Raw genomic sequence first — 23,979 nt, 5'->3', positions numbered from 1 at the left:
GTCTTTTTTAAACATATTCGCTTTTTAGTAGGGTAGTAGTCTTAATTTAGAGACAGTCCACTGTTTTCAGATTCAGATATATGCATGTGTGCATATATACATGTGTATGTATATGAAGATATTAATATCTATATTAATCTGTCAGTGCTATGGTTCAGTTATTTTTGACAGATTTATTGATTGTGTCTGCTGCAAGCATTGCTTTTTTTACTGGAAATTGACACCCACAATCAAATGGGAAAGATGGATGCTGTAAAAATTGCAATTTTTCAATGATTCTTGTAATTAATCCTTTTGTATTGACAGTTTCCAGGAGCTATGTTGCCAGGAGTGGTCTTTATCACTGGACAATTAAGCAACTGGCTTGAAAAAATAATGCTGTTTTTGGAAACTGCCATGTGACGTTCGAAAATAAATGGGTCTGAACTGTTTTCTTACTTTGGTTTTGGCTTTGATTAATACTCCCAGATGTGCTTTGTTTTAGGTAATCTCTCTGCCTGCTTTGACTGTTAGCATCTATTATAGGGGTCTGTAGCCATGCACGAGCCCTCATGTGACTCTCGCTAGTGCCGCTCAAGGTATTATACAAAGGCGGTGTTTAGCACTTGGGCCTTCCTGATGGTAGTAATGTGACCGCATTTTTTTTGAGCCTTGCTTCCCCACAGGAATTAACGTGGAACTTGCCAGAGTTTAGGTCCTCCAAGATCTCCTGCTATTTGTTTTCACTGTAACTGTTGTTGACTTCTCTCTAATATTAAATGAACTTTTCATCATTGTAATGATTCCTGCTTCCCCTCTCCCCTGGACCGTGATCTCTCTTTTGTGACATCTCGTCGTAAATTGTTTTGGAGTTATTTTTATTTTATTGCCTCGTACGAAACGGTAGAGCTCGTTCATTTTTAGCTGCTCTGTGATGAATAAATACACTGGTTATGTAAGTGGACCTAGAAAACAAGAGAACGGGGGATGTCAGGGTAGTCTGTCTATAAATACGCTGCATAACCAAACTTTTCTAAATGAAGTGCTGCAGTTCTGCAAGTGAAATAAAGCAGTTGCTGTTGAATGCATACTGTAAAGACAAGTCTTATAATGTTCTTCATTTGTTGAGGTTTCTTTGCATTAATTAAAATTGGGAAAAAGCAAAGTATTTTAATGTGACCTTCATTTGGCATTTGTTTTAACTTTTCTTCTCCTATTTTATTTAATTCTTCCACTTCTGTTGTTCAATTAGTGTTTGACCCCTTTAGCAGAGATGTAAATTAAATGACATTTCAATGCCATCCCATATTTAAAATACTGTGTTAGTTGTGGATCATAAAGGATGATCTTCGTTCTTTAGCTAATTTATTCATTTAACAATTTCCCTCCAGAAGTTCCAGCAGAAGGCTCTGAAGCAAACTAAGCAGAAGAAATCCAAGTCGGCTGAATTTCTGATGGGTGAGCCTTGCTTGATGAGTTATTGCTCATAATTTGTGTAAGGATTAATTAACTAATTACAGACAAATGGCTGTGGGCGAAATTTTGCTCTTGCTTGTCAGGGTGCAATTTGTAATTATTTTAATCATTTATTCTTTTTTTTTTTTTTAGAGTTAATTTTAACCTAATTCTGTTTTGGCGACATTTGAGGACGATACACTTGAGTCTTTCAGCAAAGGAATTACTAGAAGGAATTTTCTGCTTGTCATTGAAATACATTTTGCTATAATGTGCTCTTCTGACCTCCTTGTTTTCTGTAGTAAAAGAAGAGAGAGCGGCAACAGAAGGCATTGAAAATCCAGCTTTTAACATCAGCAGCACAGATCTTTCAGCATATCAGCCTTCAGAAGAGAAAGTTATTAGACATGACAAGCCAGATAGCACCCTTGCAGCTCACCAACAAAAACCCAGGCTGCAAGCCCATGCTGAACCAAGAGGTGAGACATCAAACCTGATTAGCCTCAAACGCAGCAACAGTGGTTGTGTTCCCCATCCAACCTGCACGCTCTGTGGCCTGCGCTGGGTGTTCCCGTCCTGACCTGTCCAAACAGGCGCCCCTGCAAACCCTGGATGGGAAACCCAAAATACTGCCGAAAACATCGGCTGTCTAAATATTTAGAGACCCGGGCTCCATCTCCATGCTCGGGTCACTCCCCGTAACAGGGGGTGCAGGTTGCACGGTGCTCCCCACCAGCGGGGGGGCGGGGGGAGTGCAGGGGGCAGGCTCTCATGGCAGCGCTTCCCCGTAATTTGTGTCGGGTTGGGTTTCGGAGGCACCGCAGCTGGTCCGAGCGCACAGATGCTGCTCCCTCGCTGGCTCCCAAGCATTGAGTAGTTTTAAACAGCTTACAGATCCATGATTGATTGTTGTTCTCAGGTCTCCCATATGCCCTCAGTCAATCAGCATCTTGCCTCTACTTCATGTTTCATTATTTTTTTCAGCCAGTGTTGCTCAGACACTTGGAGCAGAGCCCTGTTCGCTCAGCTTGTCCAGGAGGAGCGATCCTGGCTTTTTGATGCAGCACCCAAAAGAGACACTGCCTCAGGAAGCAATCTCTGTTTGCTATTTAGGTTCATTCAAACAGACTATAAGGATCTTTACTGATGTCAGTTTTCCTTTTGCAGAGGTTTGATATCTTTTAACCTGTTGTTTAATTACTCCATTTTGAACTACTATTACTGCTGAATGTTACAACCAATGGTTATTTTTACTTAGTAATCCAGTGAGGAAGAAGGTGAGGAAAAGAATTTAAAGGCATCTTGTGAGCTATATGAGGAAAATCTTGGGCCAATATTTAACGTAAAAGCAAAAATGCCTGAAGTCAGACTCAAAATCTTCCCTAAATACCCATAAAAAAAATTTACCTTAGTGGACTATGTGGTCTCATTAACTTCAAGTAGACTACGTGCATCCAAGGTCTGAGACCTCCCAGGGTACCAAAGGAACTGGTATGACTTTGAAAAGTCCTGATCACCCAGCATTTCCCGTTAACTCGCAAGCAGCAATGCTGCTTGCTAAGTACCCTTGCGTGCCAGCCCAGGTATTTAAATGGGTAAGTGCAGGCTGGTGAGCAGAACTTCAGGCATTCACTTTTAAAACTCTGGACCTTGTTGTGTTAAGATTTTATCCTTGTGGGAGTGGAGAGCCCACGGCTCCTAATGGCCTCTTGCAAAATTAGGTTTGGCTTTCCATTTAGCCTTCATGTGACTCTGTGTAGCGCCGCACGGAGCAGGAATTCTTCGTCTTTCCTTTGCAGCCTGTCAGAACAGTGATTAAGCAGACAAAGGGATTGATTGTTTTTTAATGAAGTAGTCTATCTGGCAAAAAATGAAGTCGGGCTCGCTGGAGACTATCCATGCTTTCAGTCGCCTCTTCAGAAATTCATGAATAGTTCCCTCAAGAAAACAACACATTTTTTCAAAAGCCTGAAATGTGTTTTTAAACATTTTGATTTTTCATCCTAAGTAGCATTTTGTTCAAAAAACCCTAACTGAATATAATCTTTGTGAAAAGAGTAGAAATTGTTACATTTTGCCTGGAATGCAGTGCCTTGCTACACTGTTAAGTGTTTCTGTAATGGTAGAGGAAAGCTTGCTGAGAGTTGGAAAATTTTGTTTCCCAACACTGTGTCTCCCTCCTCGACCTTCTGTTCATCCAGTTAACCAAAGATTAGTTATTCACATAGCTCTGCCTCTAAGTCACGCAGCTATTAAAAAAAAAAAATCCATTTATGACATCATAAAAAAGCCTAGATTGGAGGAGACCTCTAGAGATCATCTGGTCCAACCTTGCATTAAATTATTCTTAGTCTAACTTATGTGAGGACTTGTTTGGCAATCACAGGGGCCAGTACAAATTTATCAAGGGCTGCTAATAAAACAACAGCTTCAAGCCTGTCCAGAAACCTGGGAAAAAATTGGACTAAACCTTCTGGTATCTCACAAGTTAATTTTCCCCATTCCCAAGTTGACAATACTTCATTAAAGAGGGGAAGGGAAAAGCCAACTTCATAAGTAAGTGCAGTATCACACGAATTTAGTAATGTATAAATGGTTGTATTTCACAGTCCTTGGTGAAGACTAGGTCTACAGGTAGCTTACGCCTTCTTGTGGCAATCTGTTGTGGTTTGGGACCACCAGAGCCCACAGGATCGGTTCCTCGAGCCTTCCTTCCTTTGCTTTGCTCCATGTTCATAGCTACTTTGCATAGCTGCTGTCATTTCAGCTCATAGCAAAAACACACGTGGTGTTGAAAGCTACCACTATCCTATAGCGCAGGGGAAACTCTTCCACAGCTTCCTCTCCTGCCCCTCAGCTCTCAGGAACCACTGTGCTGTTCACAAGAGAGATTCTTAGCACAGAAGTCTCCTTTTATTTCCCTAGGAGGCATGACTTGCACCCCACACTGGAAGCTGTTTCTCTAGGAGGGGGTGCCTACACACACGCCGGCATGGCTTGTTGCCCCAAACTTTGCTATGCCAGTAAAATGACAGTCCTTTTGCCACTTCATGCCCGACTTCCTTACATTAAGGGACATGCCTGCCAAGCACAACAGCACAGCCTGTGTAAAATAAACATGTTTTAGGCCCCTCCACCGCTCCCTTTCACTTTTCTCCCCCTTTCTTCCCCAGATGCCAATAAAATACTCCTCTTTTTGGGGTTTCCTCCCCTCCACAACTGTTGGGTGCTCTGCCAGCTCTCAGCCCCCAGGCTTAGGTTCAGTTACTTACTCAATGGAGAATGGCGTTTGTCAATTCTAATGCTGTGTTAAACTGTACAATTTAAAAGCAGTTATAACCTTAAGCACAATTATTTAATCGCAGCATTTAGCAGATTACAGGTTGAAGACACTATATAAACAAATATCAGGCTGGATTTTCAGGCTATGTACTTGAAGGGAGGGCATGGAGATGGCATTGCCTTTCCATTATCATTCCACCCATCACCCATGTCATTAATGGCAGCAAATAATAGCTACAGGGGTTGATATCATTTCCTCCATCTTGCAACAGTGTCACAGCCTGTTCCTCTGTCAGTATTGCTGGAGGGAAGTGTTCTCTAGAAAAACCTCCACCTATTTTTGAGATGCCTTCTCACACACCTCCATGGTGTATCCCAGTGAGGATGCTGGGAAGGAGTGTGAATAGTCAGCTGCGTGTTCAAGACAGCAGCTAAAACCTTCTCCTGGAATTTGACTATGTCTGCACGGGAGGCTGCTCTGCAGAACACATATCACTTGGGGATTAAATAGCCAGTGCAGAGGTCCATGATATTGCAACTTGCCTGTATCTGCCCCCGAACAGCTTAATTCACAGGTATGTTTGTGCTATATTGACTTTTCCATTCCCTTTCCTCGGATAACAGAACATCTCCTGTTCTCTCCAAAAGGAGAGTTTGTGAACTGATTCTTGTTTTCAAGAAACTGATGAAATCTTTCCAGTGTTTTTTTTCAGAGGCTTTTTCACTTTTCAAACCAGATTGGTGAGGACTATTCTTGTGACACACAGTGCAAGGCTTCTGCGTGCTTTGCTTGTGGGGAAACTGAGGCAGAGCATGAGGCCTTATCTGCAGACACCCTGTAGGCCTGTGATGTAAATAGAAACAAAACCTCTGATCCCTAGTCCATTGCTCTGTTTGTTAGGCCAGTCTGTGTCTCTCACTGTCGTATTTCCCATGATGGACAAAATTCCAAATTTTATCGTCACCGGTAGACCATTGTTCAGGAATAGGCCATTGAGTAACTCTTTCTGCCTTATGCTTCCCATCATTGCTCTTATATGCTGAAGACCTGGTACTGCTGCTAAATGTTATAGTGACCCAGGGGAACTGGCTGACTATTTACTCAGCTTAATCTCCTGATTTTCAGCCAGGTAATTGGTTGCAGTGATTTCTACCCTATTTTCTCTTCTTGATTCTATGCTGACTCTTCGCTGATCGTTCCTATCACATTCATTTCTTTCACACATTGCTTGCAAAATTAAGGTCGTCTAGCAGTGGCCTTGTCTTTGCCAAACTGTGCCATTTATTTGTTTCTGAAAGCACTCAGAGTTTCCTTGTGACTAAGTCTGAACAACTCTTCTGCCTTTCCTCCCCTCAGCAAATATTGAATTTACCAGAAATTTTCATGTTGGCCATCCCAATGGGAGGTCTAATAGGCAAATTTCCCTGGGAAAAATATTTGGGCTTAGATCACCCAAACCTGGAGTGACAGGAACCTACGTCCACCTGTTTCTCAGTTGCCAGGTGCCTGATCTCAAGGCAAGCCAATATCGGCTTTTCTCTTTTCTCCAGAGGGCTTTAAACCCAAAACACTTTGTAGAGTGCCCTAGTGTTCAGGCTGGCTTGGTACAGTCTCTGCCCAGCAAAGGGCTTTTAGCGAACTGTCACGATGGAAGCACCAAACCTCCAGGAATGCACCGTCTTTGGCTGATGGTTGAATATGAGGGCAGTTGCTCAACCTCAGATGGATGATGTATGTCACAAGCAATCCCTTAACACAGGACTACTGTACTTAGCATTTTATCATAGGCCTGTAAAGCAAATGTTAATCTACTTTAGCATTCAATACATTTTGCCCTCAGCTGCTGTGATCAGAAAATGTGCAAGTGGCTTATACTAGTTTGTACTGTTTAGTGTTTACCACAGCCACTGAGCTACACAGTCCAACTAATCCTGAGAAGAGCCCTGCGGGATGGCACTGGTCACATTTCTACAAGATAGGTAAAATTTTCAGCCCAAGCATACAGAGGGAATATATGTCAGAAGAAATTAGACTGTGATCTTTCTGGGGTGCTGACTGTGTATGTGAGCCACAGAATCCAGGCACGGGGCTTTTTGAGCATCCTCCCTGCCTTGCACCTGGTGGTTGCATAGACACCTTCGGAGACTGGGATACTCTGGCTTTTGCATGGAAGATGAAAGAAAGGCTAATTGTGTTCTCCTGTATCCTGCACACTTGTACAAAGGCTAGAGGCAGTCTGACCCTAAGTGTTGATGATTCAAGTTAAAATTGTCTCCAGATGACAAGAAGCGTTCTTTCCCCCCCCCATCATCCCCAATACACAAATCTTTTTTCAAAACTAGATTATCTCCGAAAATCAAAAGCTCTAATTAATTCTACCATTTTATCTGCAACAGGCACTGTTAACATCTCATATCATGCTCCAATAAATTTGCCCACAGAGATTAACAACATTTGAGGAGGAAAAAAAAGGGGGGGGGGGGGAAGGGAAAGAAAGCTCTTTCGATTGAAGACCAGAAACTATTCTTCTAATTAGCCCAGGTACAGCATGGCATTAACATGGCTATACTGCTTCCGGAAGCAAAATAGTGTCTCTGCATGGCACGCTGCTGCACCACCTCCTAGCTGCAGAGCTCGGTTGGATGTACCTAACACGGTGCTGCATGCGTCCTACAGGGAAAATCCCACTGTAAAATAGAACAGTTCTGCTCTTTACCAAAAGCCAAAGTAGAGAGAAGCCTTTGCTAAAGAACAGTTACTGCCAAAGGCAATTCAACTGTGGCAGGGCAATGTAAGCCCTTTCTTGCTCAAGTGCGCAACTGGGTGAGGACCTTGACCTGGGAATATGCAGACAAAAAAAGGGCTTTGTGAAGGAACCATGTGGGATACCAATTTGACGATAAAAATACCAGCAAGCGCATCAAATTCAGTCTGTTTGCGGAAAACTAGAGGCTGAAGCTTTTTGAACAGATCTAATTTCATTCCAAAGAGATGCCAGTTACCCACTGGAAAGACAGTAAACGCAGATGAAAAAAGCAAACATCTGCTGGAAACTCTCATTTATGCTGCATGTTAAGGAAATGGGAGCTTGCAACATTGGCTATTTGTGTTGGACAAAATGATTTGCATAAGGATGGGACCAGAAATACGATCCAAAACCGTACCCTTTTTTTCTTAAACAATGGCAAAGTTTATATCTAATAATTCAAGTTCTGTGTATGTGGTTCCATGCGTTCTGATTCCAACAGGGGCTTGAAATGGAAATGCCAAACCCAGTATGCAAGGCATGATGGATCACCATGTATGCATAGGAATAAAAAGGGTTGTCATTGGGAGTAATTTTGCGTTGAATTACACAAGGTGTAATCCAATTGAAATCAGCAGAATGGCACAAGGTGTAATGTAGTGTGCAAAACGTGATCCATTGCATGCAATTTCAACAACACGGATACTGTAGCACTCATCTAAGTAATGTGCTAAAATTGAATTTGTGAAAGGTAGGGGGAGAAGAATTGTGAAGAATGGATGCATTTTATAATTGGGAAATACTCTTTCAGAAGGTGACTGAATATATATTTTTAAGGCTAATTTATTACACTTGGAAATTGTTTGCTTCATAATAGTGCTGTCGGACCTTCAAAATTCAGGAAGTTCCCTCACCGGAATAGTGTGGGACCAGCCAAGCCTGCCAGCCTGGGAGCTCTCGGTATCCATTTTCCCCATTGACATGTGTCACATTATCTAATAGCGTTCCTAAATGAACTCCGTCATCATCAGTAAATCTTTTTCTCACGCCTTCGACCAACACCGTTTCCCCAGGAAATGCAGCAGGTCTCACACTGGTGTCCCTTGGCACAGTGCCCTCTGTTGCCTGCAGGGTAAAAAAAAAGAAAAAAAAAAGAGAAAAAAAAATAATGCCCATGCTGTACCTTTGCTTAAACAGCAGCAAATGTGGTAAGACTTCCAGGGGCGGGGGGGGGGGGGGGGAGGGGGGGGCGGGGGGGGCGGGGAAGTGGGTGCCGTGAGTGCGGTGCAGTGTTTTTCAAGTGTCGGTGAAGGCGCAGCACAATCTGTGCTGCTCAGGCTCATGAACGGCCCCTTTGCCAGCATCCTGTCAAAGCTGACAAGTGAGTTTATTCAAGGCTTGCAATATAAACATAAGACACAGTTACGTGGTTTACTCATTACCTACGGTCTCCACTGAGGATAAGGAAAATGACATACAATACCTTTAAAACTTTTTAAAAATTGAGAGGTCGCCCGGTGATGGTAGTGTTTAATAAGCTGTGTTTTTAAGACATAATCTGCCATCCAGTCACTTGCTTAATGCTCTTCAGTTTGAGGATGCCATTAATGCATAATTTTTCATTGAATTCTGCCTGGTACTCATGAAAATTTGAAGCTCTGTGTAAAACACTCTATCCCCCCCATGTATTTAGTGATAATCTGGAATAACTTCGTGCTTCCCAGGAAACTTATTTTAGATCTACATCTAAAATAATATAGGTAATGTTTATCTATACTTACAGATGATAATGTTAGATGTAAATCTAAAATAATAATATGTCTTAATTAAAGCATTCAGCTTCTATATGTAACCTAGATCAGCCTATGTAAATTTAATTAAAGGCATTTGTAATGGCCACGAGCTGAGGTAAACATAACAGATATCATGGTTCAGTAATGACAATTAAAAATCCAAACTAAAAGTATAACTTCTGGTTAACTCATAATAATTCTCTTTTTTTTTTTTTTTCTTGACAAAATGAGAACGGAGAGTTAACATTATTTGTGGATTACATATTAATTCACTATGTTCTTCAAAACTAAAGTTTTATCATCTTCATAACATTTAGATGTGGGTAAATCTAGCAACACAATTTTGGAATAAAAACTCAAAACGTTTTCTTGTGAAAGTTTCAAACTTTCCTAAATTATTTTCCAGTTTTAAATCACTGTTTAAATCAACTAAGAACCTATAAATTCGCCAGAAATCCAGTCAGTTTTTCACTGTCCGGGAACTCTCACTGCTTATGCAGTTTTGGTTGATGATTTTTCTTTTTCTTCACTTCTGCATTCTGTGAGATTTTTTTTTAAGGGGGCAGGCTTCTTTCTCTTCTCTTATGCTTTAATTGTTTTGAATGATTTTTTTATAATTCTTTATAGATTTTTTTCAAAGTGCAGATTAGAAGCAAAAGTCTGTATCTACAAAGAAGCAACTTGCAGATATCAAGCTTTGTCACTGTAGGTACTGAATCAGGAAAACAGGTGAGCGGCAGTGCTACTCACAAGACCCACCATGACTTGAAGGGTGAATAAGTGAAGCAGTTGGAAATGCAGGAGATGGGACCCTTTTCTCCCCTTCCTCCTGATCCCAAGTCTTAGTTCTTGCTGGCCAAGTTAAGGTGGGCACCTCTCTTTGACAGGATTGTGGTCTGACCCCAGGATGCTACTTTGGCTCACGCGGTCGCATACTCTTCTCATAAAGAAACTGGGAAATATGCTAGCACAGAACCTTATGTTTGGGCTGCCCAAAGTGCCGTATCTGCAAAGTAAAATGAAAAGTATCTCTAGGGAAATAGGTTCAATTCTGTTGAATGGAGACAGTGAGTATTTACCATGATGTTCACCAACAGGAGTTGCTGCTGATATCAATGCTTTAAGACAGCTGTGTGGAAAGGAGGACTACTCTTTTCCATTCCCAGCTGCATCACTATGTTTCAAAAGCACTTTGGGTCAAAATGCTGTCTCAGAAGCATCTTGGAAAGATGAAATTTAGTCTGTCTTATTCTATCATATGCAAAAAGCTTTTATGAGTTGCGTTAGTAATGCCCAGTAATGTTCTACCAAGTCATTGGTAGAGACACGTGTTGACCACACTGCTGCCTGAAAAGGGAGAGCTGTTACCTAATATGGCAAGTTTGCTCAGACCATAATCTGCATTGCCTTCTAATGAAAGCTGGCTCATGCCAAAATTTTTGCTTTTATCCTGAAGACCCAGCATCACTCTAAAAACAAGCACCAGTAAATGCTTATTCAAGCTTTTAGTAATCGCTCACCTGGCTATTAATAATGCCTTCATTTTTACATTGGTCAGGAGGCACTTAACAAATCCAGCAATTTTGTCTATTCTTTCATTAAACTAAAAATCTAGATCAATAGTGCAATATGAATGGAATAATTGCCTGTCATCCAAACGCCATGCTGTACCCTTGATATGATATTGATACTGGCTACCTGATCTCTTTGTGGAGTAGAAGACGTTGTAGAAACGCAGTTTAGTCATGCCATTTCTGTGGTATTCTCAGGACATAGACTGTATAATTGACTACAGACATCTCAGCTTGAAAGCCATCTTAGAGTTTCATCCAGTCCTAGTAATACGTGTGCAGTCCCATGGGCTGCATCCAAGGATTATGCTAATTTTATTAGCAACTCTTCTTGCTTTAATTAAACTGTATAAATTCCCACCTGGTCACTGTTGTGCCAACACCCCTCTTTCCTTTTTTATTTGAATTTGTAGATAATCTGTGGTTTTGCACTTCAATTCGGATTTCCTGAATTATCTATTGTGTTTTCCACATGAAATAACACAATTTTGAGGGGTGAATAGGGTTTCAAATTGAGTTAATGGGTTTGAGTGAACCTCTGGATCAAAGCAAAGACTTAAGCTTCTAAAGTTGGCCAAGTCTTTGTAGGAGCAGGTATTCAAAGTAACTTGCTTTCTGAAAGCAGCAAGCTATACACTGCTGTTCGAAATACCTGCAAGCAAGCTCTGTATTAACATTTACTTTACTGTATTTATACCACGAAGCAGAGCAATGTGAATTCCTTAGTGGACTGTTAATTTACATGTTATACACTTTCAAATATTTCCAAAAGCAAATGTGAAATGATTAGTAATCTGTTCACATGCTCACAAAATGTTATTAGCAAAATGCCTTGGGCAGTATGTTATGTTGACTAAAATTGATAATTTTGTAGTTTAAAACCAAAGCAACTCCCCCTGCCCCCAACAAATCTTAGTACCTGCCCAGAGCCCAGACCTCCTGGTCACACCAGTTCTCAAGGTGTATGTTGAGCTGGGGGGGGGAGAAAAAGACCAAAATACCTACAAAAATCCCCCAAGAGCAGTGATCTAAGGTTTGCAGTGATTTCAACTCTTCAGAAAGCCTCACTGAAAGTCTTCTGTGGAGTCCTGCAGTTTAAAATGGCTTGTTATCTATAAAATCACCATAAGGAGGTGATTCTGCGTTTACCACTCATTCTACCTATGTAGGTTTTAAAGTGTGTACGTTGCTCTGGAGAAATCAAAGCTGGTTGTTCTTTTTACTTCTGCATAACTTCCTGTCTCCAGCTGTGGGTGGTTCTGACAGAGCCAAAGCCCCGGATGAAATATTTCATACTCCTCAAAGAAGGGTTGAGGTTGTTCTTTTAAAGAGGACCAAAGAGCAAGCTGTTTAATAGTATTTGTCAGCGTGTCTCTTTTTTGAATAATGGTTTCCATGCCTCACAGACTCAAATATAACATGACACTTCCTCCTAAATGCCAATTATTCTGTCCGGAAGAGTTGCCCAAAAGTCGTCTCCTCAGAGTTTCACACCAGACCCACAGGATAAAGAACATGGGGTATTAAAATTCAATAAAAACTGTTGTGATATTAAGACTGTGCAAAAAGCCTATGCACTAGCTGAGTATTGCTTGTATGGTTGCCACATACTTTCCAGCAATTTACATTTACAGCTATGAGGTAATTGAATAAAGAAATGCATCATCATTTTCTTTTTTAGCACATGGGTGAATTATTTTACCAACATGTGAAGGGGTGTTCATATAACATCACAATGCTTTGTGCTAGAGAAAAACAATTACAGTGAATAAGGTAGAATGGCTCTGTTATTGCAGTACATAAGACTTTGATTACATACTGCCAAGATTCATACCAGCCTAGTAGTTGTTGACAGATAAAGTAACAAAAATGAAACTCATTTATTTTTTCTTTATTGAGACCTCAAGGTAAAGCAAATTTTCAGTTCTTGTACTTACTACATTGAAGGAACAGAGACTGACAGTCAAAATGTGCCAGTCCAGAAATATAAATTAAACCTAGTTTCATATCAAAGTTTCATTTAGTCTCTGAAAAAGAGCTGCTGCTTGGATTATTTTTGATCCTAAACCAAATACACTGTAGACTACTATAATGTATCTTGGATGAATTAACCCCCTTGTACATTTAGCTCTTATGTATTTTCCAGGATATAGAACTATGTCTATTCAAGCAATTTTAAAATTTGTTATGGGCTTAATTATTTTACTTTTTCTCTCTTTAGCAATAATTTGCTCTGTTTGCAAACCCAATGAACGTGAGGATGGTTTTAACAGTGTAGCACTTTTGCTGAAGGAAGGACATGCTTTGAAGAAAAAGCCCTCCCTCCTCCCTTGTGTAAAGAAAATTCTTCTGGCTTTTACTGGGAGTTCCTCCCAGCTAGATGCTGCATTATTCCTTGATAAGTCTAACAAATGACTTTTTTTTTTTGTAGACTTGATTAGTTTCTAAAGAGCAGATAAAACTAGCTGTTGAAATGGAAAGTGCTAAAATGAGTGTTTTTATCCCATCAAAATCTTGGATTAGTTACCTAGCCCAACTGAATATAATTGCTGTTCAGATTAATGAGGCAGTATTCTAGTATCTCCTCTGTAATTAAACACTTCTCTGGTTGAATACAGTATTAAAGATGCACCAGACGTTGAAACCTCAGTGGTGAAATTTAAAACTGTTGAAATTGGAGGGGTCATCTGTGAAACACAAATTCCTCTGCAGCATGGGCAATTCACTTGTTGTTGAATGTGTACAATGTGTTTCAAGAATAATTTGGCTTATGTTGGGGATACTGGATTTTTTTAAAATTTTTCTTATCTTTCCATCATCTAAATTTGAGAATTTTTCTCATTAGTTCCTGAGCAAAAGTAACATAAAGTGCACTTGTTTCCAGAATTACCTTTTCTGACCTTTCACAAGATGATAATTGCAGTACTAGTAGGCTTAGAGGACTTGTTAAAAAAATTAAGCTTATAAAGTAGCAAAAAATGCCCCTTTGCTTGCTGGTGTCGATTTCAAAATTAACATTTTGGTTCATGTGCTTCTAATAATCGCTGACCCTTACTTCATGTGCTTTCCACAGGAAATGAATACAGCAGAAATTACTTTGACCCGTTGATGGATGAGGAAATAAACCCAAGGCAGTGTGGGATGGAGGTCAGTGAAGAAGGTGAGGCAGAATTAAGTATGTAATTTTAGTGTCAGTATATTCTTTTCCATTCATGAAAATGAGGTGACAAAGATCACATATGCAGTTCTATTTAAATATTGAGGTTTACAATTTAAATTATAAGCTTTAACTGCTCTGAACACGATAGGCAGTATACAAAGTCTTTGATCAAGGACAGTGAGTTAATGGATGGGTAAAAGTGAGGCTGTGCTGTATTCACTCCGCTACCGTAGCAGAATGAAGCATGCTCCGAGAACATTGTCTACACCATGTTCTCTTTAATTAACGAAGTTAGTCCAGAACTGAGTACTAAGCTGTAGCTTTTTTGCAACCCTGCTTCCAAAGTCCTTCTTGGAGAACAATTTTATTACTGAGCTGAAAGTGTGTTGGCCTAACAGAAGGAAACCCCGGAGTCCGTAAAATTTCCTAGCACGCAAGGAGGTTTTTTTGGTTTTCTTTTTGCCAATTTAGCTGAGATGTTTAGCTTTGCTGTCTGTGGGCGATAGGGAGGAGTGGGAGGGTGTGACTGCAGAGCTGGGAGAACAGAAGTTATGCATAAGTATGAGAGAGATTAACCAGGAGGTATTGTCTAGCGGAGGAAATTCTCCTTCCCTGTCATGGCTTTTAGATAAAAAAGGGTGGGAAAGGGCCTGCCTGAATTTGCATGGACTTAAGTAAGAACATCATCATGGTAATGAAGTGCTTAGCTATGCACTGAATGCTTTGGCCCAGCTCCTGTTGTTAAGCACTAACAACCCGATAGCACGCAAGACCCAGTTCTTCTGTGTTACCTTCCTAGCCCTTCGCTTTTTTAAACCTTGTGCTTATTTGTACTGCAGAGACTCTCTAGACACGCAGTTGTAGTCAAAGCTTAAAAAATTTGTCTACTCTAAAGGGTATCAAAGTAGGTCATCTCTGAAATTCATGAGAAACTTTGAGTAGATATAGAAGTTTAAACTTTTGAGGCAAAAACTTGTGTGACTGAGAAAAGCAGGCTGTAATACACATCAGTAGCTTGAATTTCTGTGTACTGGTGAAAAAAATCAAGGTTTATCAAGGGTGAATTACATCTAACCCCTGTAATTTCACCATTTGTTGTATAGGACAGCAATGTAATACCTTGGAAGTCAACTTCTGGCTCAGAGTTTTTAAATGAAAGATTTTTTTTTTTTTTTCTGTTGGTAATGTCTTGGTTCATCTTATGAATAGACTTCATGAGTCATTATCTGCTTCATAACCAGAGAATAAAAAGCAGATTAGATTTCTGTAATTGTCTGTGCCTGAAAACATGTATGGATAGAGTGGTGACATAAGGGATACATGGAAGTACAGTTTTCATCAGAAGAAAATGTTCTTTTGCCTGTGTTGAAGAGGCTGAGTGATACACTTAATTTATTTATTTATTTATTTATTTTTTAAAAAATTTGGAATGGACGAAATCTCTGAGAAAGTCTGTCCAGTTCTGGGGATGGGGGTGGAGAGGTGATTTTAGGCACTTGCATATCAGTCTAGACCCGAGATCCATGTGTGAACAGCTGTCCTTTGGCATTCCTCCTTTTTCTCCCCAGCAAAAATGTCACTCAAAGGTTGGGGTAACAGTTGTTTGTTAAAGGTCTTTTAGCAATGGTACTGGCCTCAGGTTGGTTGCATTGACATCTGCAGAGCAGTTATAATGCTATGTTTACCAACACCTCTACCAAGAGCAAGTCTTCCACCTTGGAGATATTCAAAAGCCATCTGGACATGGTCCTGGGCAACTTGACTCTAGGTGGCCCTGTTTGAGCAGGGGGGACTGGACCAGCTGACCTCCAGAAATCCCTTCCCATCTCAGCCAGTCTGATTCAGTGATACTCACAAACCAGGCTCGTTGTCTGGTTTCCTTTTCCTTGCAGAAGCGTTAAATAAGTGGATCTACATTTGTATGTAGTGGACGGAATTAAAAGGACAGTCAGAACTGAAGTCTGGTCCTGCATGGCCACCCACTGATTTGAAACCGTATTCATTTACCTCCTCTTTCCAGCTAGCAGCTTGTCACTAACAAGAGACAAAAGCAGAACAAGGTGAAGAAATCAGGGCACACTTTAAAGTTACACTCTTCCTATGACTTAAGCAAGTCAGACCCAATGCCCAAAGAGAATAGCTAGTGAAAAGCAAATCTTCAGCCACTAACTCTATTACACAAAGTTAACTATAATTTTAATGTGTTCATCATATGGGATTCTTTAATGGGTTATCCTGTGAAAATGAAGATATTAGCAATTATCTTTTCTATATTTGATAAATTAAGTTTGTTCTGGAAATTTGTCTGAGTTGATAATGCCCTGAGAACAAACAACACCCCACTATAGATTTGCTTCCCCCCTCACCAAAGGAACATTTCAATGTTACGTGCTAAAAGAAATGTAAAAGATTCTGTACTTGCAGAAGAGGTTTGCAGAAGCCTCCCTCTTTGAATGCTCAGTGTTACTGAAAAACTTGACTCTGAAATTTCATGGTAAAGAAAATTCATTCTTTGATTTTATCGGGCACTTAAAAAGAGCCACCCAAGGTCGCTTGTAGCTGTACTTCAGTTCACCTACCTTGTATGAATTTCTTTGGTGTTCTACCATCTGTCTTCTACCAACTTAGAGAAGCCAGGGTCTGGGAGATCTGGAGAGAAGACAGTCTCAGTTGGTCATTTATCCCTTGAATATAGACACTTGAAGTAATTTTTTAGGTCTCGTGGAAAAAGGTACGTGTGTGTGTCTCTTACTCCTGTTTAAAATCTGCACGTTACTGGGAAATTGAATGACTGACTACCCACAAAATCAAAATTCAGTGTGCTGTAATGACTACTCATATTAGATAACATGTTAGTATTATGGACAGCAAGGTAAAATTTCTAATAAGGATCCAAAATCACATTAGAAAAGAAACTAGGTACTTTGATTTTTATTGAGTCAAATAGAGTTCATCTAGCAATTTGAATATAAATAATCATTTCAACTAGTCTATTGGCAGAATTAGTAAACCAGTTTCAGTTCAGATCAAGCTATAATATTGTTCACTATTTAAAAGTATACGATTATATTTTTTTTGTTTTAAACTGTCTTTCATAACTCAGAAGAAAATGACAGTCACCTCTGCTATGAAACTAGCACTATGAAAACTATTTTTAAGTGTCAAATGGTTTCTTAACTTTTGTATTTTTATATCTTTATTTATAGTTTAAAATAGTGTTTCCTGAAATACTACTGGAAGAAACAATAGATGTTTCGTTGTTGTTTTTTTAAGATCCTGTGAAATTTGATGAGCAAATCCTGTACAGTAAACTGATGAAGCTTCTAGATGAAGAAAACAAGATGCTGGACTTCCAAGGTAAATAACAAAATCGGTTGCATAAAGAAAAATAGAACTCTTGACTCTGGTTGTGGGGAGGAGAATGGGTAATCTATCCCCTTGAACTCAGAAACAAAAGGGACATTGATTTTAATGGGAGCCTGTAAGATCTTTTTGCCCAAATGTTTTTGTTTTGAGTCATGTTTATGTGGTTTTAAGTGTAACTTAAGTGGCGTGCTTTCTCTAGGCTGCTTCATTGCATGTTGAATTCCACTCTTATGAAAGAAGACTGGAAATATTTTTTATGTGCTCAAAGCTAGAAATCTAAATCCTTATTTAAGCTCATAAATGGGTGGGCCATTTGTCAGATGTATGGGTCATGTCATACAGTGTTTGAGGTTATCAACATAAGGATTTACACTACCAGGTGAGTAAGAAAATGTTTTCTGTGGCTTTGTTAGAGAATACAAACTGGTGTTCCACCTACAGTAAAAACAACAAAGTGCAGGAGAAGAGATTTCTTCACCTCAAGCCAACAGCCTTACTTTGGCTTCACTTACTTTTACAGGCATTATTTAACACCCAGTTGATTGATGAGACTGTTACCACCACAACCTTTACACAAGGTGCATGTCTGCTGCTCTCCTCTGGTTCATCCTAGGAGAAGTGACATATGAACAAGCGCCAGCTCAGGGCTGCCCTCATATTTTGGGGTATCCCCCCTCCTTTTTCAGCAGAGGCCTTTTGTGCAAAAGCATTTTCTGTTCTTTGTATCAGTATGAGGTTTCCTGTTATATTTCAGTTATTCACAAGACCTACTCTGTCAGGGAGACAGAGCAGGCGGTTGCCTACGGCACTGGAGCTCCAGGAGTTGCAACATGTTTTATGACTATTTAGTTTGTGAGCAACTTTGTTCTAGAAGAGGCAAACATTTTCGTTTGCCTAGGGTTGCAAAATCCTTGAGCTGGCACTGGGCATATCAGTAACATCTTTGAAACCCATTTTGTCTCATTTTAAATGCAAGAAAAAGAAAGTACAACCATCACAGCTAAATTCATGCAGATAGTTTAAGCAAAAACCTTTAACAAATTATTAGCAAGCTCTCTATTGTTGCATGTTAATGTAGAGCTCCACATTACTGAGAAAGATTATAGCAGTGCCGCAGGTTGATTGTTGCTTTTATCCTGCAACAACATAGATCAAAATAAAAACAAGTTTGGCTGTGAAGTCAACATTATTTCTATAGGGAAGATTGACATGGGGTATCTCTCTGTGGTACTTGTGTAGTCCCAGTCTACCAATATTTATAGCATTTCATATTCTTCAATAACTTTATCATCAAAATAACCCTGTATGATTAAGGAAAATGTCCTGATGTCATTTTACAGGCTGCCCCAGGGTGGGGTCCAGCACCCTTTCCATTAGCTTTCTGAAAGTTAGCTTCTGGGGCTCCCCCAAAGTGGTGGGAAAGGGGAGAGAAGCACCTCTGGGCAGTGGTTCAGCCCACCTCACGCAGACACCTCTTAGCTGATTAGACAAATCGTGCCCTGGAAGCAGTTCTTCTCTTTCCTTTGGCTCTAGAAGGGTCTTGGACAGCTGACTTAGACTTGACCATTGCTTTTTTGCATGGCTAAAGGTAAGTGAGCTGAATTGCACCGCGTGTATTTGTCCACTTTTAAGCAAGGGAACTAGGAAGCGAAGGGGAAGCCTTCCCCATCCATCGGTCGTTACTCTCTCCTTCAGCTAGGTGCCCTAAAACTTTATATTATATTACAAATAGCATTAATGAATATTGTTAAGATGAAGAGATGCTTTACAGAGGATAATAGCAAATAGCATATTTAGAGAGAAATAAGGTTTCGCTGATCTCCTCAAATGTTTATAATTTAAACTCACCTGGTATGTTTGAACTAAAAATGTCTTTTTCTCCAACTAGTTTTATCAAACCACCATGAGAGGCAAAATGCTCTTATTACTGTTTGGCTACGTGGGGTGTGAGACAGGTTCAAATCTCTCATCCATCCAAAGCCATCTGAACGTACACAGTGTGCTCTGTGGATGGTGATCTCGCGCTGAGGCTGCCAAGATTGCTGAGCTGCCAGCTCATCGATTCAATTCAAGGGCAAGCAAATGCATTAACACGCGTGTCTCGCGCTCCAGGAGCACGTCATAGCCCCCCGTGTAGGCATGAAGGCAGTGAGTGGGGGAGATGCTACAGCCTGCTGCTGTCTCCTGTCTCGAGCGGTGCCTCAGTGCTTTTATTTCTTAAAAGTGCCATAATGGGTATCCAAGCTAGTCTTGTGGGTGAATATTGTGCCCCGTCCTAGCTGAATTTTTTACTTTTCTTGGCTTGGGTGAATAAAATTCAGAAAAGAGCAAGATTTTCCTGAGGAAGTGAGGCTTGTGCCATCTCCACCTCTGTGTGCACCTCAGTCTGTATTTATTTCTGCCTGTCTGTGTTTCTCCCTCCCAATTTTTGAATCTGTTGTTCACTTCCAAACCCTTTTTTTTAACAGAGAGCAAGTCTCACAGGTCTGACTTCCTTACCGGTTTTATGGAAGTGGGCAGCTGAGCAGAGCAGACAAGCATTATCAATGTCTCCACTGAGGGAAAAGATAATATGGGAGTTTGACCCTTATTAGACATCAGAAAATCCATAGAAAACTAGGATTCATTTGGTTCCACTCTTACAGAACTGCTTCTTTTCTTCATTTGACCACTGAGCTGAAAAATCATGTAGTCATACAGTCCTAATTAATAGATGATCCCCAAAGGAAAGGAAAGAACATGGCTCAGAATTTGTATAATTGTATATTTAAAGCATTTTCTCGCTGAGTAACCTGTTGGTGACTCTTGTGGTACGTGTTAGTTCATATTATAAGGCAACTTAAAAGGCAACATTGGTGGTTTGTTTTTTAGAGAAAGCTGTAGACTGTATATTTTTTATCTAGGGATAAAATCTCTCAAACAATGTAAGATTGTGATCCATGTGCATCTAAAATGATGCTAGGTGAATACCATAAAAAATATTTTCTATTATGTTATTCTTTGGCAACAACCTAAAAATTTAAGTGCAGTGTTTTGCAGCATTTTAGTTGTTTGAAACTGATGCATGAGCCGTTGGTGATGTACTTTTAAAGCTGCAATTTATACACAGAGTCTTCTAGAACCAGACAGCCAAAATGCATTTTCCATGTGGAGTTTATAGCTGCTTTATACATTCAAACCCATGCTCAGGTGTAGTCTGCTGGTGAACCTACCATTTAAATTCTCATCTCAGTATATAAACCACTGCTATCTGATGGACAAATGCAGGAGTAAATGAAGTTACAAGCAGCCAAGCTAATACCACAGAGACTGTTTTAATTACAGCACAGCATCTGCAAATACAGCCTGTGCTAAGGAGAAGCAGTGATTTAAACTATGTGGAAAGTATGACTCGCAGTGTTAAGTACAGCCGAGGCAATGAAAAGTTTGACACAGATGCTAACAACTTGAAGCAGCCGGGTTTTAATTAGTTTATCAATCTATCAATGAATTTCCTCATAAATTTTCAGCCATTTCGTCCCCTGTGTACAAAGTAGTAACATTTTTAACACCATGGTTACTTCTGTAGAGCAAGGAGGTGGAAGCTTTGGTTTGGTGAAGCATTGCTCTGTGGCAGCAGCTCAAGCCTGTAACCTGTGGGTCAGTTCAGACAAGGAGCAACCTGATGGTGACCGAGTTTCAGAGGTCTCTTTGCAAAGCCAGCGTGGAAGGAATAGACCAGCTGAACCACCTTGTTCTCTCCCCGTTTCCAGCTCAGGCAAATGAACATTTTTTCTATGTGCTTAAATGAACATATGTATCTTTCCATCAAATATTTTTCAAATCTGAATTGTAATTTATCTCTATTTTTAGTAGTTATTTCCCTTTAAAAGGTTTTTGAAAATGTTCTCTCTCTTCTTTTGCTCTTTTTCCACAAAATGTGCTAATGAGCCCAGTGTCTTCCACCAAAACTGAGTTCACTTGATACGATTCCTCACAAAAAGAACAATAGCAAAAAAGAAAAAGGATATTTTGATGAATCACTGCATGGTCGTCTTTGTGAACCGAATGTTTTTTTTTCTTTTTTGATATATAAGGACTATCTCTCTACATCCAGAGGATCCTGAGATAGGAATGTACAGTCTTCCCAGGATGCTCCTGTGAAAGCATTAAAGCAGCTGATTTATAACAGCTGAGCATATGGCCCGTTGAGTAAAACACAGCATTGAGGGGAGCAAGCGATGCTGTGTCTTCTGCTGTTGGCAATGTTTCCTTTTCCAGTGCTTTCTGGATTTTCTCTCTCCTAGCCAAACCCTTAATGTTACAGTAAATTTAAATGTAAATATTGTTTTATTTTTGCAGTTAATAGTTGTAGGTCAAATCACTTTTCATTAGGTTTGTAAGATGCTACATGAAGAGATTGTGTACCCTAAGGTAATGGTTTGGGTTGTTTATATCTGTACACTTCCCCCAACATGATTTTGAATTGTATCCTGTTGCAATTAAATAAAAAACCCACCCTTCTTCCTGTGTGTTGGTGGCACTGAGGTGATTTAAGTACTCGGAGGCTCAACAATTAAAGTCATTAAACAATGAGGAGTGAGCACAACTGAAAATTTTAATAGTCTTAGTTTTATCTTTCCTTTTCTGGTCTTCATTAGAAAATGAGAGACTTCAAAGAGGAGTGAGAAAAAAAAATCTTTTAACTGCTTTAGGATGGACAAAGAGAAAAACAAATAACTAGATATGGCAGTTTCTTGCAGAGAAAGGCACAGAGAACTATAAAAACATGCACTTGCACACGGAAATATGAGGCCAGAAAGATAGTCAGTGTGGACAACCTGATATCTGTCATTTCTTAGTGATCCTAATGTGGAGAAATGAGAAAAATAGTAGTCTTTATTATTTATGACCCAAACTTAGTATTAGTACTGTAGCAGGTATCAATGAATAGATCTATTTTTTATGTAGCATGATGAATTAAACTGAAAAAAGGAAACAGCTTCTCTTTAAGGTTGACTTTATGAATACGATTTATTTTTGTTTATGTGCAGCATGTACCCTTTGGTTCTGCATACGTCACCACAGTGAAATCAGGGAAATGATGTGGGTGAGAGCAAAACTGGACCCAATTAATTAGGCAGGAGCTGCATGCACACACTTGGGGGAGGAATCTGATCCTCCTGGGTGAGTGGGAGGAAGATGAAATGCTTGGTGTGGTTCTGCCTAAAACTCCCTTTCAATTGCAGTTATTCCTCCTCTTCCTCAGAAATGAAAGCCAAAGTCGTTCCAAATCTAAACTCCTTTAAGATTTACAGGGGAGCGAAGTCACTGGGGAAATGCAGAGCACTCCTTTTAAAAATCATTTAAGGAACAAGCTGCACATGCTAAATTCATCCCTGTGTGCAGATGTTGCTCTTGAGGAGAGTTTTCCTGGTAACGGCACTTGGAACCCACCAGTTGTTCTACTGCTGTTATTTATTAGTGTTCATTTTACAGAGTGAATTGTTGTCTTAAAATGTTGGTGGGCCAAACATGTTAACTGAGAAGGTACTAAACCAGTGAATGAACTCCCATTTGCTAAGAGATAATCTGCCACTTTTGCTTCAAGCAGCCTGTGTCGCCAGTGAAGATTTTCCAGACTCCATGATGCCTGTCAGCTCCAGTAAGGCACGTGACCTTCACAGGGAGCTTGAAGATGAAGTGATTCCTTCATATATCGAACAGTTTGAGAGAGAGGTTCAGGATGACATAATTCTGCTTGGCAGCTTTTCGCTGGAACAGGTCAGAGTTAAGAACTGTAAGACAATTTTATCGTTTGCTTCATAACATGATGCTGGCTTGTTAACCTTGTACACCCCAATTCTCTTTCACTGCCCAGTGATACATATATTGAAAGGGGAAAAGATAACCCATTTCATTGGCTTGCTTTATGTGGCTGGCACTTTGCTAAGCTAACAGCAGGACCTTTATCTTTGTCTCCATTTCAATGTGAATAAAAATAGATTGCCTTCATTGCTTCTTTCCTAAATAGTGGAGTGTTTTTGACTGCTCTGTAGTAAGTATCGCAATTGAGTTTCAATTAAGAGCCTAAGCTTAGGACATCTCTCTCTGCCAAATTTAACAGAGGCTTATTTATCTATCAATGAGCAAGTTCGGATTGGAGCCCAGGAAGGATTTATGTAGCAATATTCATTGTACAGAGGATAAGATTATTCCCAAATTATAATTTTTTTGTGTTTTTCAGAGTAGCAAAGTTTCCTATGGTTTTCTTTTTGTCATTTCATAGTCTAAAGAGACAAGGTCGGGTTCATGTTGACAAAGGCACGACTTTTCAGGGCTGCAATGATACTTGTGGGCATCTAACTACCATTTGTCCCTTTGAAAAATCTTGTAACAAGACTAGGGGACAGGAAGAGAGATTAATTGATGAATCTATCATTTTTAATTAGCAACATGAGAACAGCGCACTGGCTCTGATGGGCTTAAAATAGGTTACCCAGTGACTGATGGTGATCTAAGCTTTCTTTTATTTTCAGAGGAAGTTTTTAGAATTTTTTCATTGCAGGACTAAACCTCATCATTGCCTCCTGCATATTGGTGAGGGACAGAATTCCCTTCCTTGCTGCTTCCCTCTAAATCCTTGT

The 23,979-nt window shown here is 39.9% G+C and overlaps 1 protein-coding gene across 1 annotated transcript in view; it reads left to right on the top strand.

The window, feature by feature from the left end:
* LOC103919084 (orofacial cleft 1 candidate gene 1 protein homolog) overlaps positions 1–23,621 on the top strand; it is a 28,354-nt gene extending 4,733 nt beyond the window's left edge. Inside the window, exons 2-7 of the mRNA XM_009326539.1 lie at positions 1,371–1,437; positions 1,737–1,913; positions 13,901–13,987; positions 17,261–17,344; positions 22,947–23,116; positions 23,580–23,621. Of these exons, the coding sequence (XP_009324814.1) occupies positions 1,371–1,437; positions 1,737–1,913; positions 13,901–13,987; positions 17,261–17,344; positions 22,947–23,116; positions 23,580–23,621 (627 nt within the window). The remainder of the gene's footprint in view (positions 1–1,370; positions 1,438–1,736; positions 1,914–13,900; positions 13,988–17,260; positions 17,345–22,946; positions 23,117–23,579) is intronic.
* The last annotated feature ends 358 nt before the right edge of the window (positions 23,622–23,979 follow it).

The sequence above is a fragment of the Pygoscelis adeliae genome, unplaced genomic scaffold (genome assembly GCF_000699105.1).
Source record: "Pygoscelis adeliae isolate BGI_AS28 unplaced genomic scaffold, ASM69910v1 Scaffold186, whole genome shotgun sequence".
NCBI classification, from domain to species: domain Eukaryota; kingdom Metazoa; phylum Chordata; class Aves; order Sphenisciformes; family Spheniscidae; genus Pygoscelis; species Pygoscelis adeliae.
Note: the sequence above shows the minus strand (reverse complement) of the source record. Positions and strands in the feature narration are given on the sequence as shown.